An 18804-nucleotide genomic window follows, 5' to 3' on the forward strand; every position below is an offset into this window, starting at 1 on the left:
GTAATAAATACTGTAGTATAGGATACTTTAGTTTTTACTACAGTAAACTGTAGTGTGTTGTAGTGTAATATACCCTATAGTTGTAGAAAACGTAGTACAGTATTGGGTAAAGTAATTTGTTTATATTACTATAGTTGTTATATTACTACAGCAACTATAGAATTACCACAACACATTAATACTATACTTTACTATAGTAAACACTATAGTATTTACTATAAACTACTATAGTATTTTGTCTTATATTAAAGGGCACCTATTATGCAAAATATGTTTTTTTGTTTTTGTTTTTTACCTCGGATCAGTTTTATATAGTGGACACATTTGTATAATAAAAATTAATAGTTGGAGTTAATAGTCTCTTATGGCCTGATTAACCAAACTCTCCATAAACAAAATTATGGATTAACACATTATACAGACACTTCATATTCATTGGAATTAGATATCAATTTGTTAATTGCACTTAATTAGTGCAGTCAAACGATTAATCGCATCCAAAATAAAGGTTTTTGTTTACATAATGTACGTGTGTGTATTGTGTATATTTATTGTGTATATATAAATACAAACACATGCATGCATATATTTAAGAAAAATTTTAAGTTTATACATTTAAAATATTTATATATAATATAAATTATATGAATATAAATATATACGTGGAAATATTTTCAAAATATATACTGTATATGTGTGTATTTATATATACATAATAAATATACGCAGTATGCACGCATATATTATGTAAACAAAAACTTTTATTTTGGATGCGATTAATCATTAATCATGCGATTAAAAATTTAGCAATTAGTTTTTTAGTTTTGTGGTTGCATGTACACGGTTCTGACCAGCAGGTGTGACCAGCGCGTGCCGTTTTGAGCTCAACCTACTGAATCATTTTGAATTAATTGGTTTAAATGACTCAATGTACCTGCCACCATGTGACCACAGACGTGCTGATGTGTGTAAACCTGCTTAATTATAATCCTAATCAGTGCGTTTCATGCTTACAGATGTCATAAAAATGAGAAGAGGCAATCTTGTGTTGACTTAGTGGCATTTATTTGATAGTACCGGACCCGGCCAAGGCAGTCTGATATGACATATGCCGTAGAAAATGATAGGTTTGGCCCAACAGTTATTGGTTTCCACAGGCACTATGTGGCGTGTGTGAGGAACAGAGGAGGTGGAAGCTGCCCTGCGTTTACAGTCTCATCTGATCGTCCTCCTCCTCTGATACAGAGGACTCTTTCTGGATGGTGGGCATCTCTACGCCAGACTCGCTGTGGTTTTCCAGGCCCAGGTCCCAGTCCTCATTCACTTTCTGAGGTAGACTGGCTAACAGCTCCTGACAACAGACAAACGCACCGATCACGATCTGATTTCTTCGACTGCTCGTCTAAAAGCTTCATCTGTTTGAGTTTCCTCACCTGCTGTTTCTTTCTGTCTTTGTTTTTCACAGCGATCAGCAGGCTTTTGGTGAAGCTCTTCAGCTTTGAGAACTTCTGTTTCTGGCTCTGCAGCTCATTCTCAAGAAACTGCACTTCTTCATTCTGAGGAGACAAATCACACAGATTTAAACACAATACTCCACAATATTTGTTACACTTTATTTTGATAGTCCACTTTAGATATTCTACTAACTATAAGTAACTTTGTAACTACATGTGACTAAAGCACTATTTGCACACATGGGATAAACGAAGGCTGTGATTTTACTCGAATTTACTGACTCGTCTCCTGGATATAATGTGATATGATATGAGAGTCCTGTTCTATAGTCCGGTTTGATGGATTAAAACAAATAGTTTCATGCCCTGTCATTTACATTTCACCAGGTTAAAATCGAATAGCTTTACACTTGGTTTATTTGTAACACTTTAACCTCGAAACCTTTTCAGCTTTCTCTTTCTGCAAACTGTATAGTTGTACGGTGTATAGAGATATGACCCAGCTCCCAAAATACTATCAAAACACTTCAACGCAGCCTCCATTCTTTGCGAAAGATGGATAAAAAGGCGCCCAGAAAACAAAAACCTTGAAAAAATTATATACGACCCCATCAAATCCTGGCCAAATCAGAGATGCTGATTCACACGGGACTAATATTATCACAGGACCTCGGTGCTCGGTGTAGGTCATTTGCAGGGGAATTTTCACTTTACAAATTACAGATACGGGTGATTCGCTCAGGATTAAGATCACAGACAACCTCCGCAATTATTGCACATGACTAGAGGTCACCAGGTAATACTAGTCCTGTGTGAATAGGGCTTAAGGCTGAACATGACTGTGTGACAAGCCAAGGCACAATGGGAGGTTTTCATTTTTGAAGAGAGGTAATTGGTGCTTCTCATTCCCTAAATGGTGCATTCCTTGTGCTTCTGTCCTTGAGCCTGTGACCCAGTAACTGATCAAAGTCTGCCATAATAGAGGACATATGAATTACTGTATCTAATGGTGCCACGAGGAGGTGAGGATCGAGGACAGAGAGAGCTTACTGAGGATGCTTGAAGAAGAAAACACTGGTGAAAAGTCATTTTTCTCAAAAGACTTGACACATGTGTAAAGCATTCTCCCTCTTCACATCTGTCCAGTGTTCATTTCGTCGACGAACCTTTTTTCTGTGACTAAGACTAGACGTTGAGCTCTCTCTGGCGCACGCTCCACTTCTTCAGTTCTCATACAGCGCGCGATCAGTTCTCGGTGCTCAAATACACACACAGCAGTCCTGTGTCTGTTGTGTAAAGTATCTCATGTAAATACAGTCAGTTATGGCTTCAGTGAGCGTAAACAGGTGGGTGAAAACTGAATGTGTGTCAGTACATGCATGCCTTCCGTCTTAAAGGGACAGCATTCCTATCCGTGTCATAAATGTTAACCAACAAAAGATGTTAAATAAAAGTATAATTAAGTAAAGCTACTGTATCTGAAAAATGAGTTTAATTTGTATCTCTACCAAAAAATTAAAATTTATTCCAGTTTTTCCAAATTCAATCCTTGATTCAAATTTCTCATAAGCTTAATTGATTTGGTCTAAAGAGAGAAGAATTGATGCCTATTTTTGTTTGAATACTACATATAAAATAGCTACCAAAATAAATGTTGTTAACGGCACTTTGACTAAAAGTAATGACTAAAAGTTGACAAAAATACAATGAATTTTCGTCGACTAAAACTATGAAAGACTCAAATGACTAAAATGTGACTAAGACTATTAAGCATTTTCGTCTCAAAATAAAGACTAAGACTAAATCAAAAATGCCTGCCAAAATTAACACTGCATCTGTCGCAATAGTTTAATTTAACCATACATTTCAATAAGCATCTTATTTTTTGTTTTCAATTACTTAATTAACCAAACCTCAACAACATATAGGCAGATTCTTTGAGCACAAATGACATGTAACATTACATTACATGCACTGTAAAGTAAACTGCCCTCACGGAGAGGATCTGCTTTCTGCATCAGATCATCTGTGTCTGCCTGCGTCTTGCAGTTATTAACAATGTAAAATAGAGATGTATTTATTATTAATGTTACTGTTATTATTTAAATATTAAATATTAAATGAGGGATAGTTCACCCAAAATTGAAAATTGTCATTTACTCAACATCGTGTCATTCCAAACCTGTACGAATTTCTTTCTTCTGTGGAACATAAAAGTAGATAATTTCAGAAATTCAAGAAATGTTTGTACATACAGTAGAAATCAAGGGTAACCAAAATGGTTTGGTAACATTCTACAAAATATGTTTTGTGTTCTACATGATGGAATGACATGAGGGTGAGGAAACAATGACAGAATTTATTAGCAATACATTTCCTGCATTCTAGCTCAAAAAGGAGGAAGTCGTCTAGTTTAGAACAAACGACCTCTTGATGCTCATTTGACCAATCTAAGCTACACCTGCGATCCCTCTTTTTTCACTGTAAAGCTTTCTCAGCTCATGCAGTCAACCCCGTCGAGGACTGAACATGTGCTCCGCACCCATACAAACAACACACATCACATGCGAGTCGCCCCCCGTTATAAAGCGTGGGCACGGCATCACACACCTCCGATACTTAGACCAGTAGTTAAAATAATGTCAGGCTCTAAGCTTTCTCATAAACATGCACTCAGCAGACAATCAGTTTCCCAAACCAGCTTCCCTGTGACACTCTTCTGGGCCTGGATGCTTGAAAACCATTAAGTGGTTTACCTTAAGAGAACCCCTTAAACAGTTCCCCAAAATTTCTTCAAACCAAAATTTGGTTTAAAAAGATATGCAAGTATTCTGTAATCCTTCAGAACATAAGGAATAGTTCCAGTCATCGTTTACTCACCCTCATGTCATTAGGAACCAGTATGAAGCCTGCATTTGGGGACAGCGAAGGATTCAGAGGTGAAAGAATTCCTGATCCTGTCCTTGCACTTCCAATCCAAACCCAAATGACTTTCTTTCTACAGAACACAAAATGTGATAATTTAATGAATGTCCAGTTAGATGGATTCATTACAGTGGCAGCATATTGTGACTCAAATTAAAGCTCAATAAAGCACGAAATGGCACATTTTACATTGGCGCAATGACAGAAGAAGCATGGGAACAATGTGCTGGCGTGTGAAGCGCTAGACGCTTGGGTTGTTTTTCACCAAAACCGATCAGAACACCTATAAAATGATCAGTGAGCTGTATGGACATTATTGTGTGCTTTATTAGGCATTAAAGTGAGTCATTTAGGTTTGGACTGGAACTGCAAGGAGAGCACTGATTCTTTTTTTATTTCTTCTGAATCCTTCAGTGACCCAAATTTAAACAGACAAATATATTTTCATTTACGCAAGAAAAAAACAAAACAATTCGAAATCAGACACCTATTTTTTTTTTTTTTCATAGGTCAATTCCACAATTCACACAAGTTTGGTATATATTATGCAGAGATAATATAACAAAAAGTCATCAAAATATTTTTTATTCATTTAAGTTTTTAAAAGTTATGTGTCCGTACCTTTTTGGTGGTGATCCATTACCATCCACAGGATTGAGTCTTTTAAATTTGACTATTTTGGTCATGTGCTTGGACCTCTCTCAGAATGATTAAATGTAAAATACAATGTTGTGTGACATTCACATTGATTACAAAAGAGTCAGTGCAACACTAGATCAGCCCATAGTGTTTCTGCCGTGTACCTCTCTAATGTCAGGTGTGCATCTTTCACTCTCAGATTTGACCGATTTTATTGTTTCATATTGATTAACTCAAAACGGATTAATTATGGAATTAGCCTGTTTACCAGACAAATAATTAATTATATTTGTTATATTGAAATAAATAACTGTTATATGACATATTTGATTTTATTCAGAGATTTAGCATATAATGGAGAATGGCGCACTTCAACTGGGATCTAGCTTTCAGAGTAAATGACTTTGGTTTAAGTTTAAGCAGCTGTATGTAAGTGTTTTCCCTTGAAATATCAGTTTCAAATCCATTCTGATGGCAAACTGACTTCTTATAAGGCAAATGGTCTTTGTTTCTTTCCCACACTCTGGAAGTAAGTTTGGTGAGTGGGTAAATTTCTTTACGACAGTGAATTCAACTCACTTAACTCTAGGGAGCTCCACAGTCGCAAAAATAAACATAAAAATACATACAGTCGCATTAAGGGTAAATAATAGGTAAAAGAGTGACAGCATAGACTTTTCTTAAAGACTCCCCCCAATCTTCTTTTTAAATGTAATGTATAAACAATAATTCTTGTTTAAAGTAATAAAAACATCAAGTTATGTGTCAATAAGGTAGGACACAGAGAAAAGGAAAAGAAAAAAGAAATACTCTAAGAATGTAAACCATCATTAAACAAAAGAAGAAGAGCGACGTAAAACACGCTTCTGTTTCCATGACTCCTTGCCTGGAATCTGTTATCAAATTTGGCATACATATAGTCTATAATCTACCCTTGTAGGGTATATAATCATCATTATAAATGTCATTATAAATTTGTAAAACCTTGGCCTTGTTTTAAAAAAAGTAGAATCTAAATATGGCAGGGCTACAGATAAAAAAAAAAGACTGGGAAGCTATTGATGCCTAAAATAAAACTTTGTACTTTGTTGTTGTTGATAATTGTAAAACCACTCAATAAAGTGCTTCAGTTCAACGAGTGCATATCTTTATCGAGTGCGTATAATTACACAACAAATCAGTAAATATGCTAATGTATGTTTTACATAACAGGTAATAGTTCCCAGGTTAGGGTTAGGGTTAGATTATTCCCAGGTTCATTTCTGCAGTTCAGTGAACTCAGCAACAGATCTGAGCAATGAAGTGATTTCTCCAAACGCTCGGACTAACACGGTAAGATACTTGTATTGTGTGTTTACTGTCGCCGTCCGGATAGGAGTCGGTGTAAAGGGAGATATGAGTTGTTAAAGAGATAATCTGTCATCATCTACTCCCCCTCGTGCCATACCGAACTCATATGATATTCTTTTGCATTTTCTGCAGAAGCAATGCATACAGGTTTTGAATGACAATTTGAGTGAAATATCCCTTGAAGCTGTCGGCAAAGACCTGTGTTTCTTTACATGACAATAACACAACAAAAGTGATTCTCTGAAAACAAAAGCATATGAGGCCAGGTCCATTTGTCCTGGTCATTGTGAGGTTCTTCATTATCTATTCATTATTACGCAACTCTTGACTCTCTGCTTACCCTGAACTCTAAGAGGTTTTGCATCTGTTCCATCTCAGTGGTCAACATGTCATCATCATCATCATCATCATCATCATCATCTTCTTCTTCTTCAACGATTTCAATCTTCTAGAAGAAAGTTTCATGTTTGAGTTAGCATTAAACCGGTAAAGTGTTTGGTTATGTTGATGAATATGTGCTCGTACCACATGTTTAGCAGGGGTGGAACCATCTGATTCATCGTTCACATCATTTTCTTTCAGATATAAATCACTGGCTCCATCTTTAAAAAAGGCAAATGTACAATTACTAGACATAATGGCTTAAAGCAACACTGTTTTCTGTGTTAATGATGTAATTAAAAATCAGTGCATAATTATTAGGCACGTTGATATTCTGATATTTTTTTTCCAAGCACATTTTACCAATTCCAAACCACATCAATCTTAATAACTACTATTAATTTTGTATTTAATCATGTATAAGTGATATATAATTGTCCATGAAGGCTGGAAGTGAATATCATCAGAATATCAACGTGCCTAATAATTATGCACGCGGTGTAAGTGATCTCATTCATCAACAGCATGAATATCATCCCCACCATCAGACAAACAGAGTGACATGACGTCATTGTGTTCGCTGGCATCTCCTAGATCTGGAGTCTGGCGCTCGTCTTCAGGGATGTCAGGGGAATGAGGTGCGCTCTGATTTGGGAACGTGACCGGCCCTCCTTTAGGCGGAGGAATTTCAATGCCCATCAAACGGTACTTCCTTCTGCGGTTACCGATCCACGTCTGGCAAACACAGATTTCAGAAAGACCTTAAGCACTAATGTGATGACTCGGAAACAATGGATTTTGAGAATAATGTGAGATAAATGTAAAAAGTAGGGATGCACAATATTATTGGACCTATATCGGAATCGGCCGATAATGGCTTTAAATGTACATATCGGCATCAGCCCGTTATGAAAAAAAGATGCCGATATGTCTTGCCGATAAGAGGAATACATTAACATGGGCTCAGGGTGTGCTAGTGATTAGATCACGTCAGCAATGTTTTAATTCCGTAGGGGGCGCTGTTGGCCTACTTCTAATAAAATGAAAGCAAAATACACAAATAACATTTAGACTGAATTTCTGATTAATTAAAGCGGTAATTGATGTCATAAAATCATGAGTATGTTTTGATTTAAAGATCAAAAGCTATAGCTTGCATGAACAAAAAAAAACAAAAATACAAACACAAACATGACGCTTGTAAATTAAATCATTTTATATATACTGATTTAATCTTTAATGTGTATTATGTTATTTTTTTTAAAGAAATTATAAGCTCTAAAAGATTTTTTCAGAATTGCTTTAGACCATCTACAAATGTTAAATCTTAAAATAAAATGTTAGGGTTAACACTGCATCTTTCTGGGGTGCAGCGATTGATATATAGTTTATTTATAGTTATTTTCAAAGCTTCAATGTACTGTCATTATAAAAGAACTTCATTATTGTTTATTTAATTCTAAATAAGTTCTTGTTAAAAACTAACCAAAATTAAAAATAATTAGCTTATAATTTCTGCACAGGAGATACTTGGTGTTGTTTCCAAACAAAAGGAAATATATCGGTATCAGCATCGGCTATCGGCCAAAATGAGTTGAAAAATATCGGCATAACGGCTATCGGCAAAAATCCAATCTCGTGCATCCCTAGTAAAAAGGCATCATTTTATATGATAGAAGTCGTATGTTTGAGAAACAAGGTTATGCAATATCATCTGCAATATGTATTATCTATTGTATTGTATATAAATGTTCTACAGTCTATACACAGTATTAAGTTAAATTACATGAGAAGTAACTGTAATTAAATTACGGAAAAATAAGAGTAATCCCTTACTTTACTTTTTCAAGGGAAAAGTAATTAAATTACTGTAACTAATTACTTAGTAACTAATTACACCCAACACTGCATCTGTCATCTTTTAAACTGTGTGTGAAGCTTATAAAACTGGTGGATTTGGGTGTAAAACACCTTGTATTAGACCAGTAACAGTAGTATGGACATTAGCACTTAAAGACTCCTTGTCAAAACTCAACCCTTGGGGTTACATTTCACAGCAAATACAAACAAACAAAATTACTATTGGTATGAGTTTTCAAAAGTTGCACTGCAAAAACTGTAACTTAAGAGACATTCAAGGCAATCTGAAGCAAACTGAAACATACGGTGCACAAAATATTTGTGAGAGATTATGATATGTTTTCCCTTAATATTCCCAAAATATGATTTTTGTGAAGAAATCATTAGACAAACATATAATTGTCATCAATGAACATGAAATGTACCCTAAATTATAGAATAACAATAGAATGACAAAAAACTACTACAGCAAGCAGACAGTAACTTAGAGACGAGGACAATTTGACTGAATACCATTGAGAGTCATCATATCCCCTTTTTAGTGTAATACTGTATATTCTGTGCAAAATGATAAATAATAGTATGACATTATTTTCATAAAAAGTTTTTTAAAAGTCTGAAGCTTTGTGATGTGATGCTGCATCTGTTCGATAGTCGAATGTCAGGGAAACTAAAGGGAATCAGTCTATAAGGTTATTTTAAGAAAAAGCCTCTATTTAAATTTTTTTAGGATTATGAACGTTTTTTTACGAGGGGAAAATGTAATATTATTTACGCAAACACAAAAACAACAATATTTTGTATTGTGTCACTGTATTAGGCAGTTTAGGTATAAAGAGTAAAGTAAAGTGTGACTCCTGACCTTGATGATTTCAGTGTCCACACTGAGCTCACTGGCCGCCGCTGAGATCTTCTCTTTGCACAGAGAGCCCAGGCTGGTCATGCCGTTATCCCAGTAGCGCTTCAGCGTGTACAAGTCTCTGTCGCTGAACTGCGTCCTGTCCTGCAGCTTAATAAACACTACACCTTTTATTAAAGCCATCATCAGAAGCTGACAGTAAAGTCTGATGTGCTAGAGAAGAGTCTCAGCACATCTCAGGCACTCACCGTTCTTTTCCGCGAGTTACTGTGAAGCCAGGGAGCCGACATGTTACTTGTTACCTAAAGAAATACAAAGGAAAAAATGCTCTGTAGGCTGTTCAGAGATGAAGACATGTTTTTGATTCTGTCAGTAATGTGCTCATTTCCGTGATTAAGATCGATCCTCTTATAAAATACTGAGACCAAATGTTTTAAAGCAACTCTGTGTAATGTTTTTTACATTGAAATGTCCATTTCAGAATTGTTACAGATGGTACACTGACTTCTTATAAGGTGAATGGCTTGTGCTTCTTTCCCTCACTCGCTCCAAATGTCTGTTCTGGGAATATTATCAGTTTGATGAGCAGATATGAAATTCTGTAAAAACGCAGCAGCCAATGCATGTGCACAGATAACCAATCTGATTATTTGTCCCTGTGAATTAAACTCAAAAATACTAAACATAACTACATAGAGTTGCTTTTAAGCACTAGTTCTCCCAAAAAAGCCAATTCTGTCATCAGCAATTTTCCAAACTTTCTTCTGTTGAACACAATAATGTTTGTGACCAAACAGTTGGTAGCCACTGACTTCCGTTGTAATTAAAAAATACTCTGAAAGTAAATGAGGAACATCAACATTTGGGTAAGTTTGGTTACCCACATTTTTTAAAACTTAAACGTTTTTACTAATTTATGGTTTAAAAAAAAAAATGTGCAAAATGAACTTTAAGTGGAGAAAAATGAACTGACAGCTCTCATTCAAAAAATAAAACGAATATTTAAAACATACAGTTTCAATGTTGTTTTCACATTTCACATCTAAAGTGAAATAAACTAATTAAAAATGTCATATTGAGGGGCAGTTTATTTGTTATTTATTCTTAAATATATACACTCGTTCATCTCCTTCTCTTCACTCTCTGAGGCAGAAGTCTCCAAACTCATCCTTTCTAATCATCCTACTTGTCCGCTTGATCCCATTCCATCTCATTTCCTTCAAGCCGTTTCTCCTGCAGTTGTAGCTGCACACACTCACATCATTAACACATCCCTTCACGCAGGTGTTTTTCCCTCAGCATTTAGACAGGCTCGTATAACCCCACTACTTAAGAAACCCACTCTTAACCCAACTCTTTTAGAGAACTACAGACCGATTTCCCTTCTTCCTTTCATTGCTAAAACACTTGAACGAGCTGTGTTCAACCAAGTCTCTGCCTTTCTCTCACAGAACAACCTCCTCGACAGCAACCAGTCTGGTTTCAGAAGTGGACATTCAATCGAAACTGCTTTGCTCTCAGTTGTTGAAGCCCTAAGACTGGCAAGAGCGGATTCCAAATCTTCAATACTTATCTTGCTGCATCTGTCCGCTGCTTTTGACACGGTTAACCACCAGATTCTTCTGTCAACCCTGTTGGTAAAGGGCATCTCAGGAACCGCACTCCAGTGGTTTGAGTCTTACCTCTCAGATAGGTCCTTCAAGGTATCTTGTAAACGTGAGGTGTCCAAGTCGCAACATCTAATTACTGGGGTGCCTCAGGGCTCAGTTCTTGGACCACTTCTCTTCTCTGTCTACATGGCATCACTAGGTTCTGTCATTCAGAAACATGGCTTTTCATATCACTGCTATGCTGATGACACTCAACTTTACCTCTCATTCCATCCGATAATAGCTGCTCGCATCTCAGCTTGTCTAACAGACATTTCTTGCTGGATGAAGGACCATCACCTTCAGTTCAACCTTGCTAAGACAGACCTGCTCGTGGTTCCAGCAAACTCATTGTTTCATCACAATTTCACCATCCAGTTAGGCACATCAACCATAACTCCTTCAAAAACAGCCAGAAACCTTGGCGTTATGATTGATGATCAGACCACACTAAAACTGCCCGGTCCTGCAGATTTGCTTTATTCAACATCAATAAGATCAGGCCCCTTCTATCGGGACATGCATCAGAACTCCTTGTTCAAGTTCGGATAAAAAGTTTGTCCTTCTCAAATGTGTGCATAAGTTTTTTATGCGTATTTTTAGAATTTATGCGCATCTTGGTGTTTCCATCCAGCATTTTTTTTTTTTTTTATGCGATATTCCAAAATGTACATAAAAATAGGTGGATGGAAACATAGCTTATGATACCTTACCTTGAGGCAGGGTATTCTGGCAGACGTCTGCGAGAGCATTTTCAGCTGGAGGCTGCCGGGGGATGATGTTCTGCTCAGTAAGGAGGTGCTGGTTTGACATCCCTTCTCTCCAAAGAGAGCAGAGTTTGAGGGCTTGAGCCCCGGGCTGTCAGTCAGCGAAGAGGAAGCTTTCCCACACTGCATCTGCAGGGCCATGTTGGCCAGCTCCTCTTCTCTGGAGTACTCGTCCTCAGCGTCGGCCGTCTCCATCGCGATCGAGAAGACCTCCGACGCCTCGACCGACCTTGTCTTCCTCGCCGTGTCTGGAGGCCGCTCTAATCCGGCCAGAGTGAAGACGTGCTTAATCTGAGCGGCGGCGTCTGCAGGAGCGCGGTGCGCCGCTGCGGCTTTCTGAGGCCATGACGTCTGCTGCTCGGCTCGGCTCGGCGGGGCCCAGCTGGGGGCCATGACGTCTCTGGAGGGGAAGGGTTTGAGCGTCTGGCTGCACTTGAGTGCGCTGGAGCCGCCGGGAATGATGGGGGATTTCCGCTGCACAGCGGGCGGCTCCATTTCTGCGTGCGAGGGCAGTGATTTTGTCGCTGTCCTGTTGTGAACAGTAGCATCGAAGCAGTTGGCATAAATGCCCGTCAGAATGACGTCACTGAGTGGGGAGGAAGATGAGGAGGAGGACGAGGAGGACGAGGCCTGCGGAGGGAGGAGGTGGGTCACCGGAGGGCCGCGCTGGATGCTCCGCATGGCTGCCATCTCAGCTGTCAGCACCGAGCCGGCGACGAGCGCCCCGACTGATCCGCACGAAACATGCTGATGGGACAGCGCTTGAGCTCCGGCTCCGTTCTGATCCGCCTTGGACGCCAGCTTCCGCCGCTTGTTCCCTACCCATGTCTGAAACCACAGAAGAAGAGAAACGCACTGCCATGAAGACAAGTTTGAATAACTAGATCTATTTCATCAGAAAACGATGATTTTTAAACAATGTCCCTGCTTTTTTTCTAGAATCCTCCAAAGAGTGAAAAAACTAAATTCTTGAAATTCGTTTGCTGCGTATACAAATAAACGGATTACATGCCGAGATATTAACAATCTTCTTTATTCTCATAAAGTTCTCAATGCATATTAAAATCAACAGAAGTTTCGGTCAAACAACAAGAACTTCCTCAGTGTTCACATACTATTGAAACGGTTCATTTTTATATTCAGTTCCTCACATATCAACACACGTGTATGTAATCAATTCAATTGATGAATCAGTGACAGATCAGTTACAGATACAGAAGAGAGAGAGAAAAAAATCAGTCATAATCTCCATATAATCCATCATAATATAATTGACCAACATAAAATAAAAAATATAGGACTACATTATAGAAAAAACTAGACAGATTGAAATCTTCATTCAAACCATTTAGTTGTACAGTGTTAAGACAAAAATTGGTCAAATATATTATTATGGATTGTATGGAGATTTTGATTGACTTTTTTTTTCTCTCTCTCTTCTGTATCTCCTCTGGATATATTTGTAAATTGCCAATGAAGTAACTGATTTGTTACTGATTCATTAATTGAATTGATTAGATACACGTGTGTTGATATGTGAGGAACTGATTATAAAAATGAACCGTTTCAATAGTATGTGAACGGTGTCCTGCGTGACCGAAACCTCTGCTGATTTTAATATGCACTGAGCACTTTATTGCACATTATAAGATTAAAGAAGATTGCTAATCATTTAAGAATTTTTTCATTTTTTGACACTTTTTTCTATACAACTAAAATTCTAAACTCAAAATTTGTGAATAGAGAGCCATGAAAGTATAAGCCCATATCATCAGAATACAGGCTTTGAATGATAAACAGATTAAATAAATTATACTATCCTTAGCAGAAACTATAAGATATTTTTTTAACAATTTCAAACTCCCATCAACTTGCCAGTGCAATTCCTTATTTGGCCTTTATTTTTATACTGACTAACCATGTAGTAAGCAGGAGGACTTTACATAATCCCTTACTGACATGTTTTTCTAGTTTGAACTTGTTTGTCAGTCTTGGCTAAAAGCCACTTTCTAGAAACTGTTACAAGTGAGCTAATTAAATATTAATAAGCCACGAAAAAGTCAAATCAATATTTTTATTAGCCATGTTATGAGCAGGAGAATGTACATCCAGCCTGTCGGTATCACAAAATTATCTACATTATAACTTATTTATCTTCTGTCAGTGTTTAGAAACACACTAGCGTATAGATGACCATTAAGCTATTAACACAGATTGAAAGACTCCTTTTGAAGTCATTGCTCGCTAAAAAAAAAAAAAAATTAAGGTTGTTTTAGAGTTTTGGAGTAACTTTATCATGGCAGCAAAGATTACACACAGAAAAAGTTAGTAAGCAATTTTATTCACACCCACTTTCAGAGCTTAAAGAATAAAGATTTCAAATTCTCTGTTTTATTTTATGTTTGGCCATTTTGTAAATATCTGTCTTGGCCAATCACCAAACTCACTCTGTCATCACTTGTAATGCACATTTTTCACATGTTTTAGTGAACTGAATTAGCATAATAAATATTTTAGTAAACACTGCTTAATAATTTTTCATTTAATTATCATCCTGTCCTTTAGATATGGGTATCAATCACTGAAAAACCCATGATGGTCGACCACTAAATAACAACATAAACAGCTCAAAAAACGTCTGCAATGAAATGTTACATGAACAGAGCAAGCAGGCTTACTCTAACCACGCTGAAGTCGAGTTTGGTCTCTTGCGCACACTGCAGGATGAGCTGGAAGCAGCTCTTGCTCTGATTGGTCATGCCGTTCTCATAATAGCGCTCCAGGATCCGCTGCTGCTCGGCTGTGAATACAGACCGCAGGTTCATCTGCAAGACAGGAGAAAAGAATGAAATAACACTGCGAAACAGTTAAGAACTTCCTACTGCTACAGGCAAAGCCATATTATCATCTGTGGCATAATGTCTGCATTATTGTTAAATGATTCGGTAAAAACCTATTTATTATTTGAGCTTGTAGCTGATGGGATGATGAATGTTATACTGACAGTTTCCAGTTTTGTCCCACTAGTCTCATCTTATCATAACATCATGTCAAATGTCTTGCGACTGTACTCTTGTTTCCATCGAACGGTTTTTATGTGTTGTATGAATGTTTCTCCAACAGCTGTGTAAGAGAATATCAGGCATTTCAGTCCTCGTTATCTGAGCTATTTCACTCATTTGTCACCATCTTCCAGAAGTATATATTACACTATTTATAACTGCTTTAGTTCAGCAAATAACCGAAGCATCATTCAGCTGTAAGGCACACTTCATAACTTGCTTGATTTTATTCACATTTTCATTGAAAACTATGAAACACAGAGATGAGTCAAAATTGTACTCACTTGTAACTAGTGCTGTCAAATGATTAATTGCAATTAATCACATCCAAAATAAAAGTTTGGTGACACTTTAGAATAGGGAACACTTATTCAATATTAACTACGTCTTTTCCTTCAATAAACTCCTAATTTGCTGCTTATTAAAAGTTAGTGTGGTAGTTGTTAAGTTTAGGTATTGGGTAGGATTACGGACGTAGAATAAAGTAATAATATGTGCTTAATTACCACTAATAAATGGCTAATATTCTAGTAATATGCATGCTAATAAGCAACTAGTTAAGAGACCCTAAAATAAAGTGTTACCAAAGGTTTTTGTTTACAGAATATATGTGTACTGCGTATATTTATTATGTATATACAAATACACACACATGCATGTATATGTTTCAGAAAAAAAATGTTAGGTTTATATATTAAATATATTTATTTATAAATAATATTTCCAAAATATATACTGTATGTGTGTGTATTTATATATACATAATAAATACACACATATATTATGCAAACAAAAACTTTTATTTTGTATGCAATTAATTGTACTTGTAACATATCAGATACCATTGATAGAGTTTAAAGCATCGCACTCCTTTAAGTGCATACTTGTGTAACTCACAGTTGAACAGTTACACTTCTTCATTCATAATAAACCCCAGTGTGAGTAATAAGCACATTGCTTTGTTTAGGTCTATTGTATTGTAGCACTGATGCTGTATGCAGTGTGAACGGCTTTCCAAACCCTTATATCTGCACTGTTTGTTTGTTTCACTGGATCTTCCATGTGCCTTGTGCTACTTTATCAATTTTTTTACATGTCCTAATTTGTATAGTTGTATTTTGTATATATTTAATCTGTATTGTGGCAGAATTGACATTAAAGCAGACTTTGACTTTGACAGTGATATGCACTGAACTGCAGACTCACAGTGTGAATGCTCCTCTTTTCCAGCCATTTTTCCATCCCTCTGATGGATGTGCTGAGAGACCCCAGGAATCAGGCTGAGCTGCAATTAATCTCAACATACAGCGGAGACGCACCGCCGCACGCAAGTCTACTCACACCAGCGTCCAGCCATCGTGACACTTCTGACTGCTGTACGCTGTGTTCGGGAGGATGACAGACTCGCTCCAGGACAGACCCCTCAGACCTGAAAAAGGACAGAACACGAAGGTTGCTCCTCATTAAATTACTAATATTATTTGTAGTATATTCAATCGTTTATCCATTCACAGATATGCATGAGCTCTGATTCAAACAGCACTTTTATTTCAATCCACATAAAAACACAAGAAATAAAACACAATTATTTCAATCTTACCTAGTGTCTGAAATACTAAGGGTAACACTTTATTTTAAGGTGCCCTTGTTACACGTTACATGTGCCTACTATTATAATAACAACAATAAATCATGCATAATTACTGACTCTACACCAAACCCTCATCCTAACCGTAACCCTACAGTAAGCACATGTAATTAATTAATATGACATACTCAGTACTTTTATAATTACAATGTAACAAGGACACCTTAAAATAAAGTATAACCAAATACAGTTTTCCAAATAAAATGCTTTTTTAAAAGTATAAAACCACTGATTCATGGGCTAACACTTTATTTTAAGGTGTCCTTGTTACACATGTTACATGTGCCTACTATTATAATAACAATTAATTATGCATAATTACGTGGAAGTAACCCTAAACCAAACCCTAGCCATATAGTAAGTACATGTAGTTACTTAATATTACTCAGTACTTACATATATAGTTACAATGTAACACCTTAAAATAAAGTGTAACCATTCATGGTAATCATAGTACCTGCCATGTTTATTACAGTTGTTGTTATGAAAATAAAACTTAGGGTCACGCTTTATTTTAAGGTGTCCTTGTTACAGTGTAATTATACATTTAAGTACTGAGTAATATTAATTAACTACATGTAACGTTACTTACTATATGGGTAGGTTTAGGGTTTGGTTTAGGATTACTTGCATGTAATTATGCATACTTTATTGTTGTTATAATAGTAACGTGTAACAAGGACACCTTAAAATAAAGTGTTAGCAAACTTAGTACTGTCATTAAAATACACAGAAAGAGTGAAGAATCGTGAAGGAGACGTGACTTTCATCACAACGTGAATGTAGTGAAATCCTAATCTCGTCAAAGATAAAAGATTACAGTGTCTTTAATTAAACTGTGTTGACAGAAGCACTGCACAGTGTGTGTGTGTGTGTGTTGTTGTTGTTTGTTGTGATGTGTGTGTTGGTGCTGATGCGGTTTAGCTGCAGTGCTAAAGTCTCCATCATCCCGCGCCATTACCAGCAGTCTCTCATCACTCACATCCACAGCTCAGGCCACACACACAGCTCGTCTGATTCATCGTGTCAGGGCTGTGGATGTGCAGACAATGTGCCGACGCTTCGTTTGAGCGTTTTCAATGCTATCCCGTCAGGCGCTCGGGCGCGAAATCATGATAATAGCGACATCTCAAACAGCTAAAACGGGCTCATCACGGGACAAAACGCTGTCCGCTGGGGTTACAAACTGAATAAAAAGCGTCACCAAACTGAGGTAAAGTGGTAAACGAAACGAGAGAGATTCCTGACAGGCCCAGGAGGCCACGCGCGAGCCAAACCCACCACGAGAAACTTTTATTATTATTATTATTATTATTTAGCTTTGCTCGTAAAGCGACGCTGGTCTAAATGTACGGCGTTCGCTGTGAAGGAAACCCGCCGCCACCGTATCACACTGCTGAGGAGATTAAACCGGAGAGATACCTTTTGTAGAGAAATCAACGGACCCCTCGAATTCAGCAGATTTCGTTACCAATCCCCTCACTAGACAATGAAATCAAAACGTCCGATCATCAATTCTAATCATGATCGTGACGTCAGGGGTGACACGAGCCAATGGCAGCGCCGGATCGCGGTCGTGACGCGGTTAGCCCCGCCCACCGCCGCCAGAGGCTTCAGAAGAAACGCCGCTGATGCTGATGCTGATGATTACAAGCGAACACTGAAGACATACTAACTTGAGAGGGGCTTTGTAACGAGTCGGAGGAGACAAGAACACACGCTATGCTGTAACATAGTAATAAAGTACTGGAAGGACAGAGTTTAAGGAAAGCAGCTGAGGCTTGAAGACAGTAAAAATAAAAAAATAAAAAATAATTCTACACAAAAGTAACATACTGTAAATAAATCTGGAAAATATCCATGCGTATTTAAGTGCATTTTTTGGCTTTGAGATTTTTGTCTTATGTTTTATGTTATCAGGAATTCTGGGAAATCAGAATTTAAAGGACTAAATTCTTTCAACCACTGCATTTAAAAAAAAAAAAAAAAAGTTTAATTATAGTTATGACGTGCTTCTTAATTATTGTTAAAAAGGGAAAACTTTGTCAATTAACATTTCCATAATTTAACATATAAATGTTTTGCGGTAATGATAGCATTAAACTAGTTTAAATCTAGTTTTCCAAGTTTTGATATAAATGTCTGAATTAAATTCCAGTAAAGTGAGCATTAAAGATGATCTCTTATCATGTTTTGCCACAAAAAAAAAA

General features: G+C 37.0%; 1 protein-coding gene across 5 annotated transcripts; it reads right to left on the reverse strand.

Annotated features, from left to right (window-relative positions):
• Positions 1-1049: 1049 nt before the first annotated feature.
• Positions 1050-18177, reverse strand: hdx (highly divergent homeobox). Of its 5 annotated transcripts, none has more exons than XR_009274120.1 (12): positions 18017-18177; positions 16153-16375; positions 14563-14709; positions 11831-12712; positions 9717-9770; positions 9472-9618; positions 7292-7484; positions 6894-6970; positions 6709-6813; positions 4335-4452; positions 1434-1556; positions 1337-1351 (listed from the first exon to the last, which is right to left on the reverse strand). XR_009274120.1 is itself a non-coding variant. In XM_058797536.1 (11 exons), the coding sequence occupies exons 2-11, from the start codon at positions 16186-16188 to the stop codon at positions 1208-1210; spliced, it is 1905 nt and encodes a 634-aa protein (XP_058653519.1). In that variant the 5' UTR covers positions 16189-16375; positions 18017-18158; the 3' UTR covers positions 1050-1207. The 5 variants fall into 5 exon arrangements, 3 of the variants coding, with proteins under 3 accessions (XP_058653519.1, XP_058653518.1, XP_058653517.1); XR_009274119.1 differs by having other exon boundaries at positions 6709-6816; positions 18017-18175; XM_058797536.1 differs by lacking the exon at positions 4335-4452 and having other exon boundaries at positions 1050-1351; positions 6709-6816; positions 9472-9612; positions 18017-18158.
• Positions 18178-18804: the final 627 nt, after the last annotated feature.

This window comes from Onychostoma macrolepis, chromosome 14 (genome assembly GCF_012432095.1).
Source record: "Onychostoma macrolepis isolate SWU-2019 chromosome 14, ASM1243209v1, whole genome shotgun sequence".
NCBI lineage: Eukaryota > Metazoa > Chordata > Actinopteri > Cypriniformes > Cyprinidae > Onychostoma > Onychostoma macrolepis.

Coding starts and splice junctions, on each gene's coding strand:
- hdx (XM_058797534.1), bottom strand. CDS start 16,188: ATGGAAAAATGGCTGGAAAAGAGGAGCATTCACACT. Junction 12,713..14,562: donor TCGACTTCAGCGTGGTTAGA/GTAAGCCTGCTT, acceptor CTGTGGTTTCAG/ACATGGGTAGGGAACAAGCG. Junction 9,771..11,830: donor CCAGAATACCCTGCCTCAAG/GTAAGGTATCAT, acceptor GTATTTCTTTAG/GTAACAAGTAACATGTCGGC.